The 9439-nt window shown below is 42.2% G+C and overlaps 1 protein-coding gene across 1 annotated transcript; it reads right to left on the bottom strand.

The window, feature by feature from the left end:
- LOC311119426 (uncharacterized protein) lies at nucleotides 1–7253 on the bottom strand (the record flags this gene model as incomplete). The annotated part of the gene is made up of 7 exons (XM_084194120.1): nucleotides 7177–7253; nucleotides 5097–5230; nucleotides 2974–3172; nucleotides 2266–2368; nucleotides 1861–1954; nucleotides 1043–1452; nucleotides 1–742 (listed from the first exon to the last, which is right to left on the bottom strand). Exons 2-7 carry the CDS (start codon nucleotides 5223–5225, stop codon nucleotides 1–3), a joined length of 1677 nt encoding a protein of 558 aa, XP_084050246.1. The 5' UTR covers nucleotides 5226–5230; nucleotides 7177–7253.
- Between the last annotated feature and the right edge of the window lie 2186 nt (nucleotides 7254–9439).

Here is a 9439-nt window from a genome sequence, read left to right as displayed (position 1 = left end):
TCAGCTCTGAGCTTCTTTCACTGGCATGTATCCGCCACTAGAGGGATCTATTGCCATTGAAGAGGACAGGAGAGACATCTCCTCGATCAGCCTGCCTGGATGACTGGTACTCATACCCAGAGATGGAGCCAACCCCAACCCAGAGAAGGTGAAGGGTATCTGTGGTAAACCGGTCAGTGGAATGGGTAAGGGGGTGGAACAGAATGGAAATATATTGTTATTGGTAATAAGAGGGATATGGTTGAAGGTAGGCTTGTCTGCATCCTCCACGCTGTCCTGACTTTCCTGATCCTCTCCCCAACTGCCGATGCCTGAATCTGGGCTCTGGAGGGCCCGGCGTTGGGACTGGAGCTGGAGCTTATCCACACGTTCATATGAGGAAGACATTGTGATAGAACCTCCTCCAACCCCCATCTCTCTACCCTTTCCCCCTACACTATCCAACCCAGGGAGGGTGAAGGGTGGCTGGGGGAAAGCGGACAGGGCAGTGGGTAAGGGGGTGGAGCAGAATGGAAAGTTATTGTTATTGCTAAGAGGAAGAAGCGGAACAAGATGGAAGTCCTGAGAGACAAAATGGGGGATGGTTGCCGTAGGCCCGTCCGCCTCCTCCACACTCTCCTGACTTTCCTGATCCTCTCCCCCACTGCCGATGCCTGAATCTGGGCTTATGAGGGCCCGACGCTGGGCCTGGAGCTTCTCAACACGCTCGTAAGATGAAACCTGGAGGATATCTTCACCTCCGCTGATGCCTCCAAGTATACCTCCACCCACAATCTCTCCATCCTTCCCTCCACCCCATATCTCTCCATCCTTCCCTCCACCCCCCATCTCTCTATCCTTCCCTCCACCCACAATCTCTCCATCCTTCCCTCCACCCCATATCTCTCCATCCTTCCTTCCACCTCCCATCTCTCTATCCTTCCCTCCACCCACAATCTCTCCATCCTTCCCTCCACCCCACATCTCTCCATCCTTCCCTCCACCCCCCATCTCTCCATCCTTCCCTCCATCCCCCATCTCTCCATCCTTCCCTCCACCCCACATCTCTCCATCCTTCCCTCCACCCCCCATCTCTCTATCCTTCCCTCCACCCCCCATCTCTCCATCCTTCTTCCCTACACCACTATCCATCCCTTCTCCTCTGTTCTCCTCCTTCCTCTCTTCTATCTCTTCAGTAGTGCCACCTACTGGTCCGTAAGGGGAGTGTACAGAGCAGGGTTCCAGCTTGGTGGAGGAGGATCCAGGCCGGGAGCATTGAGATAAAAAGTAGCTGCAGTTGGAGAAGCCGGAGTTGGAAGAGTGGGCACTGCTGTCCCATCTCTTTTCCAGGAGTAGTGCTGTCCTCAAGGGGGCGACATTGTCCAGGCTGTCGGTGATCTCTATCTGGGAGATGTCTTCACGGTGCACAGCAGAGTCAAAGGATTCAGGGACGAACAGAGGACCCAGCCAAGCCTGTAGGCACACACACAGACATGCATGTACACACACACACACACACACACCAAACCACACACACAGAGACACGGAGAGAGAGGAAAATAAAATGATTCTTTTTTCATTCCTGTACTCTTTTTGTTGCAGAGGAGGCTGATAAGTTGAGGACGGCATTGTCTTCTGACAGGTGGCTTCACTCCTACATGATGCTAATGTAAGACAATGGTGAGGACAGCTCATAATAATGTCTGGAATGGAATTAATGGAAAGGTATCAATTACATGGAAACTATGTGTTTTATCTGTTTGATACCATTACATTCCAGCCATTATAACCTAACTAAGTCTACAGCCATTACAAAGTAGTGCACTATATAGGGAATAGGGTGCCTTTTGGCACATGACTCAGTTCAAAAGTAGAACTGACCTTGAAGTTTCCATCGTGATCGAGGTTGAGGCCGTCAAAGTACCTGGAGGGATCTGGTATAGGAGGATTCAGAATCTCCTTGACCCTGTCAGCACTGAACAACATGAAAGGAAGTTGCAGTTAACCAACTACAAAACATGAAATCACATCAAATACATGATGTTTACTTTGCAGTCGGTTGGTTTTAAAATACATCACATTTACTTTGAATTCCCCTCTATTCCAAGCTTACCTGGTCACACACACACACACACACACACACACACACACACACACACACACACACACACACACACACACACACACACACACACACACACACACACACACACACACACACACACACACACACACACACACACACACACACACACACACACACACACACACACACACAGTACTCACAATTTTCCGTTGCAGAGGAACATGGAGACCAGCAGGACCAGTACAACAACAGCTCCCACCACAGTTACCACCACAAAGTCCTGGTCTAGAACATCAGGATGACCTGAGAACCGGACCAGATGAACGACATACTTATAATATACATAGAACATACTTAGAACTTACATAAGAACACCACTATTTGACCTATAGATTGGCATAGAAGAGCATTCACTGTCATTTCTGTCTGTAAGTTTGTTTTGCTTTGAACATGTGTCTGCCTATCTAAGAATGAAAGAACGAAATAGGGAAGAAGAAGAAGAAGAAGAAGAAGAAGAAGAAGAAGAAGAAGAAGAAGAAGAAGAAGAAGAAGAAGAAGAAGAAGCTATTTTTCAAGACTAATATGGAAACACACTACTATGGCAATGTATTCCCTATTTAGTGCACTACTGCATTGCGCTTTACAGTACTGTAATATAGAATTACAGTAGCTAAGGGGGCAATTTGGGACGCAACCCAAGTATATACTGTATAGCCTAGCGAATCTCAGAGCTGGCAAAGTGGAAAAAATCTGCTGTTCTGCCCTTGAGCAAGACGGTTAACCCCGAACAACAGCTGCTCCCTGGGCTCAAATGATGTCAATTAAGGCAGTCCCTCGCACCTGTGTGATTCAGAGAGACACATTGCGGTTGAATATATTCAAACTTGTATCACTGATGCTGTATTTACCTGTTGGCTGTGGCTTCATCTGGCCCACAGAAGAGACCCATGATGCACTGGGGCTCCAGTCGCTCCACTGACAGTCTGGGTAGACGTCTGGGTCGGCTCGGACCCTGACTCTGACATGATACCTCCTTCCTCTCTCCAGCATCTCAGGGTCCAGGTCAAAATACGTCTGTTCGTTTACTCTGTTCACCTCCACAGCATCCTGCAGTAGTACAACATAGAGTAGGTGTACTTTTAGATAGTGTACAAAGAGATGTGCACTCTTTCACTGTATTCTCTCTTTCACTGTATTCTCACTTTCACTATTCTCTCTTTCACTGTATTCTCTCTTTCACTGTATTCTCTATTTCACTGTATTCTCACATTCACTGAATTCTCACATTCACTGAATTCTCTCTTTCACTGTATTCTCACTTTCACTATTCTCTCTTTCACTGTATTCTCTCTTTCACTGTATTCTCTATTTCACTGTATTCTCTATTTCACTGTATTCGCTCTTTCACTGTATTCTCACTTTCACTGAATTCTCTCTTTCATTGTATTCTCTCTTTCATTGTATTCTCTCTTTCATTGTATTCTCTCTTTCACTGTATTCTCTCTTTCATTGTATTCTCTCTTTCATTGTATTTTCTCTTTCACTGTATTCTCTCTTTCACTGTATTCTCTCTTACACTGTATTCTCTCTTTCACTGAATTATCTCTTTCGTTGTATTCTCTCTTTCACTGTATTCTCTCTTTCACTGTACTCTCACTTTCACTGAATTCTCTCTTTCACTGAATTCTCACATTCACTGAATTCTCTCTTTCACTGTATTCTCACTTTCACTATTCTCTCTTTCACTGTATTCTCTTTCACTGTATTCTCTATTTCACTGTATTCTCTATTTCACTGTATTCGCTCTTTCACTGTATTCTCTCTAATCTCTCCCCTTTCCTTCTTGTCATTATCTGTCATCTGTCTCCCTTTCCTCCCCCCTTTCACTGTATTCTCTCTTTCACTGTATTCTCACTGTCACTGAATTCTCTCTTTCATTGTATTCTCTCTTTCATTGTATTCTCTCTTTCACTGTATTCTCTCTTTCACTGTATTCTCTCTTTCATTGTATTCTCTCTTTCATTGTATTCTCTCTTTCACTGTATTCTCTCTTTCACTGTATTCTCTCTTTCACTGTATTCTCTCTTTCACTGAATTCTCTCTTTCATTGTATTCTCTCTTTCATTGTATTCTCTCTTTCATTGTATTCTCTCTTTCACTGTATTCTCTCTTTCACTGAATTCTCTCTTTCGTTGTATTCTCTCTTTCACTGTATTCTCTCTTTCACTGTATTCTCACTTTCACTGAATTCTCTCTAATCTCTCCACTTTCCTTCTTGTCATTATCTGTCCTCTGTCTCCCTTTCCTCCCCCCTTTCACTGTATTCTCTCTAATCTCTCCCCTTTCCTTCTTGTCATTATCTGTCCTCTGTCTCCATTTCCTCCCCCCTTTCACTGTATTCTCTCTTTCACTGTATTCTCACTGTCACTGAATTCTCTCTTTCATTGTATTCTCTCTTTCATTGTATTCTCTCTTTCGTGGTATTCTCTCTTTCACTGTATTCTCTCTTTCATTGTATTCTCTCTTTCATTGTATTCTCTCTTTCACTGTATTCTCTCTTTCATTGTATTCTCACTTTCACTGTATTCTCTCTTTCACTGAATTCTCTCTTTCACTGTATTCTCTCTTTCACTGTATTCTCACTGTCACTGAATTCTCTCTTTCATTGTATTCTCTCTTTCACTGTATTCTCTCTTTCATTGTATTCTCTCTTTCATTGTATTCTCTCTTTCACTGTATTCTCTCTTTCACTGTATTCTCTCTTTCACTGAATTCTCTCTTTCATTGTATTCTCTCTTTCACTGAATTCTCTTTCATTGTATTCTCTCTTTCACTGTATTCCCACTTTCACTGTATTCTCTCATTCACTGTATTCTCTCTTTCACTGTATTCTCTCATTCACTGTATTCTCTCGTTCACTGTATTCTCTCTAATCTCTCCCCTTTCCTTCTTGTCATTCTCTGTCCTCTGTCTCCCTTACCTCCCCCCTTTCTCTCTTTCTCCCCCTCCCTCCCCCCCCTCTCTCTCTCACCTCCCAGTGATGTAGTTCCTGTTTCCACTGTAGCTGGAAGTTATAGTGGGAGATCATATCTGAAATGGGAGCTCCTGGTGTCCATGCGATTGAGGAATTAGTGATGTTTGGCTTGCCAGGGGGGTGCATCTTAACTGCCAAAATACAAAACAACACAGTTAATGTAGTCGTAGTAGTACTAATATATTACTAATATAGCACTAATATCACTATAACAGAACTACTAGTACTAAGTTGAATTAGAAATGTTAGTGTCAAGTATGAATTAGTATTAAGTTGTATACAGTGCATTTGGAAAGTATTCAGATCCCTTCCCTTTTTTCACATTTTGTTACGTTATTCTAAAATGTATTAAATTAAACAATTTCCTCATCAATCTACACACAATACCCCATAATGACATAGCGAAAACAGTTTTTTTGAAATGTTTGCACATTTATTAAAAGTAAAAAACAGAAATACCTTATTTCCATAAGTATTCAGACCCTTTGCTATGAGACTCAAAGTTGAGCTCAGGTGCATCCAATTTCCCTTGATCATCCTTGAGATGTTTCAACAACTTGATTGGAGTCCACCTGTGGTAAATTCAATTGATTGGACATGATTTGGAAAGGCACACAGTGCCACAGGTCCCACAATTGACAGTGCATTTCAGAGCAAAAACCAAGCCATGAGGTCAAAGGAATTGTCTGTAGAGCTCAGAGACAGGATTGTGTCGAGGCACAGATCTGGGGAAGGGTACCACAGTGGCCTCCGTCACTCATAAATGGAAGAAGTTTGGAACCACCAAGACGCTTCCTAGAGCTGGCCGCCCGGCCAAACTGAGCAATCGGGGGAGAAGGGCCTTGGTCAGGGAGGTGACCAAGAACCCGGTGGTCACTCTGACAGAGCTCTACAGTTCCTCTGTTAAGATGGGAGAACCTTCCAGAAGGACAACCATCTCTGCAGCACTCCACAAATCAGGCCTTTATGGTAGAGTGGCCAGACGGAAGCCACTCCTCAGTAAAAGGCATGACAGCCCGCTTGGAGTTTGCCAAAATGCACACAAAAGACTCTCAGACCATGAGAAACAAGATTCTCTGGTCTGATGAAACCAAGATTGAACTCTTTGGCCTGAATGCCAAGCGTCACGTCTGGAGGAAACATGGCACCATCCCTACGATGAAGCATGGTGGTGGCAGCATCATGCTGTGGGGATGTTTTTCAGTGGCAGGGACTGGGAGACTAGTCAGGATCGAGGGAAAGATGAACGGAGCAAAGTACAGAGAGATCCTTGATGAAAACCTGTTCAGGACCTCAGACTGGGGCGAAGGTTCACCTTCCAACAGGACAACGACACTAAGCACACAGCCAAGACAACGCAGGAGTTGCTTCGGGACAAGTCTCTGAATGTCCTTGAGTGGCCCAGCCAGAGCCCGGACTTGAACCCGATCGAACATCTCTGGAGAGACCTGAAAATAGCTGTACAGCGATGCTCCCCATTCAACCTGACAGAGCTTGAGAGGATCTGCAGAGAAGAATGGGAGAAACTCCCCAAATACAGGTGTGCCAAGCGTCATACCCAACAAGACTTAAGGCTGTAATCGCTGCTAAAGGTGCTTTAACAAAGTACTGAGTAAAGGGTCTGAATACTTATGTAAATGTCATATCAGTTTTTTTTATATATATATATATATATTTGCAGAAATAAAAATAAAAAACAGTTTTCGCTTTGTCATTATGAGGTATTGTATGTAGATTGATGAGTGGGAAAAACTATTTAATCCATTTTAGAATAAGGCTGTAACGTAAGACAATTTTGGGGAAAAGTCAAGGGGTCTGAACACTTTCCGAATGCACTGTAAATTAATACGCTTTCCAGCATTTTTGTATTGCATTATGTTGTATTATAGTGTATTGAGTTTGTGCATTTTGTATGCTGACCTCACAAACTTAATTTTCATGTAAATGGATAATAAAGTTCTGGTATCGTATCGTTGTAGCTGGTGTACAATTAGTAGTGTAGTAGTAGGTTAGTCATAGCTGACATTTCGTACACAATAGTACTTAGACCTTTGGCCTCAAAATACTGTACACTTACTGTGGTTAAATGAGTAGTTAATCTGAATCACATCATCTTCTGGTTGTCCACACCGTACACCAATGGGTATTTTATCATCGTCCCAAAAGAACTGAAAGAGAATTGACAGAAGTTCAGTTATCCAGGGTTGGTTGTCTATTGGTCTATATATATGCTGTCATTGTTTTATTATTATTATTATTATTATTAGGAAAAACTTAATAATTAATTCATCCAGATTAATGTGTTACATTCATTTTATTACTTTTATAATCTGTTATTAAAATACTTATCATCTATAATAATGCATATTTATAACTTCATGTAGTTTTATAAAACTCACTGGATTGCCCTCAAAGACCAGACTGCCGCCTCTCAAAGCTGTGTTGGAACCGCCCAAGGACTTCATCTCACATTCACTGTAGTTAAAACAGTGAACCATTGTTTCAGTTAGCATCTCAAATGGCACCCTATTCCCTATATATTGCACTACTTTTGACCAGGGTCCTATGGGAATAGGGTTCCAGTTAGGGTGCATCCTTAGTCTTCTTTACCTTTTAGTCCCAGCGTATTCACCATGCAGAATGCATGTCATGTCTGGGGGCACACATGTGATGTTCAACACACAAGTGATGTTACTGACTAAGTCATTGACACACTGCAGACCTATGAGAAACAGAGTAATGTTTACTGTTAATATTTATTGTTTATTTCACTTTTGTTTACTATCTACTTTACTTGCTTTGGCAATGTTAACACACGTTTCCCATGCCAATAAAGCCCTTAAATTGAATTGAATTGAATTGAATTGAGAGAGAGAGAGAGAGAGAGAGAGAGAGAGAGAGAGAGAGAGAGAGAGAGAGAGAGAGAGAGAGAGAGAGAGAGAGAAGAGAGAGAGAGAGAGAGAGAGAGAGAGAGAGAATTCAAGAGTTGGGGCATAGCATTGTTTAATGACCAGTTTTATCAGGCACTATATCATGTTTTAGAAGGCTCTATGTCATGTTTTATAAGGCTCTATGTCATGTTTTATTATATATCATATTTCTATATAATGTATATCATATCTCTATATCATGTATATAATATCTCTTTATCATTCATTATAGTGCATTATGCATAGCTGGTAACACAGAGAGACAATAGCCCTGTATCAAGATAGGTCACGTCTTGACACATAGTTTGACACAATAGCGTGCGCAAATTAATCACTCATTAATATTGGATAGAAATCAAATGGAACTGAATAACCAGGATGACTTACCGTTTGCACTCTTCTAAAAGAAAACCACAACTAACTTGGGTATACTTCATACGCACAAATACCATACCCCTAAGACATGCTAACCTCTCACCATTACAATAACAAATATCCTAGCCCCAAGACATGCTAACCTCTCACCATTACAATAACAAATATCCTAGCCCCAAGACATGCTAATCTCTCACTATTACAATAACAAATATCCTAGCCCCAAGACATGCTAACCTCTCACCATTACAATAACAAATATCCTAGCCCCAAGACATGCTAACCTCTCACCATTACAATAACAAATATCCTAGCCCCAAGACATGCTAATCTCTCACTATTACAATAACAAATATCCTAGCCCCAAGACATGCTAACCTCTCACTATTACAATAACAAATATCCTAGCCCCAAGACATGCTAACCTCTCACCATTACAATAACAAATATCCTAGCCCCAAGACAAGCTAACCTCTCAATATTACAATAACAGGGGACCTTAGCATTTCTGGGGTAGTATGATATTTATGCCTCTGTAACTTATTCACGATTCATTGAGGATTATCCGTAATCATGGTAGCATCCAATAGCGGTGCGTGGGTAAAATCACTGAGGAAGCCAACGCCCCCCCCCCCCCCCCCCCCCATATTACAACCTACACTCTATGTGTTGTGATAATTGCGTTGTTTGCTGTTCATTCATATGCCTCGTGACCGTGATATATAGGCCTAAAGGCTGAGACAGTAAGAAGACACAGTGGCAGAATAAATTCAACCACACCTTTGTAATATCCACAAAACGGATAGCAACCTCTGTCCGGTGAAGTCCATTACGCATATTGCATGTAACAGACAGTTACATGACCTACAGCATGGTTAAGCAAGTTAATGTCTCCAACATTTTCAGACCACTAAACAACTGTTGATTTAGAACCACAGAGAGTTACTGCAAGTCGCAAAGAAAACAGGAGCTGCCTCCACTATTCCAGCACCATTTGAACTTCAACATTTCAACATCATCACATCACCTCTGCTT

Source organism: Coregonus lavaretus, assembly GCF_964263955.1.
Source record: "Coregonus lavaretus genome assembly, contig: HAP1_SCAFFOLD_7389, whole genome shotgun sequence".
Taxonomy (NCBI): Eukaryota; Metazoa; Chordata; class Actinopteri; order Salmoniformes; family Salmonidae; genus Coregonus; species Coregonus lavaretus.
This window is presented reverse-complemented; position numbering and strand designations above follow the sequence as displayed.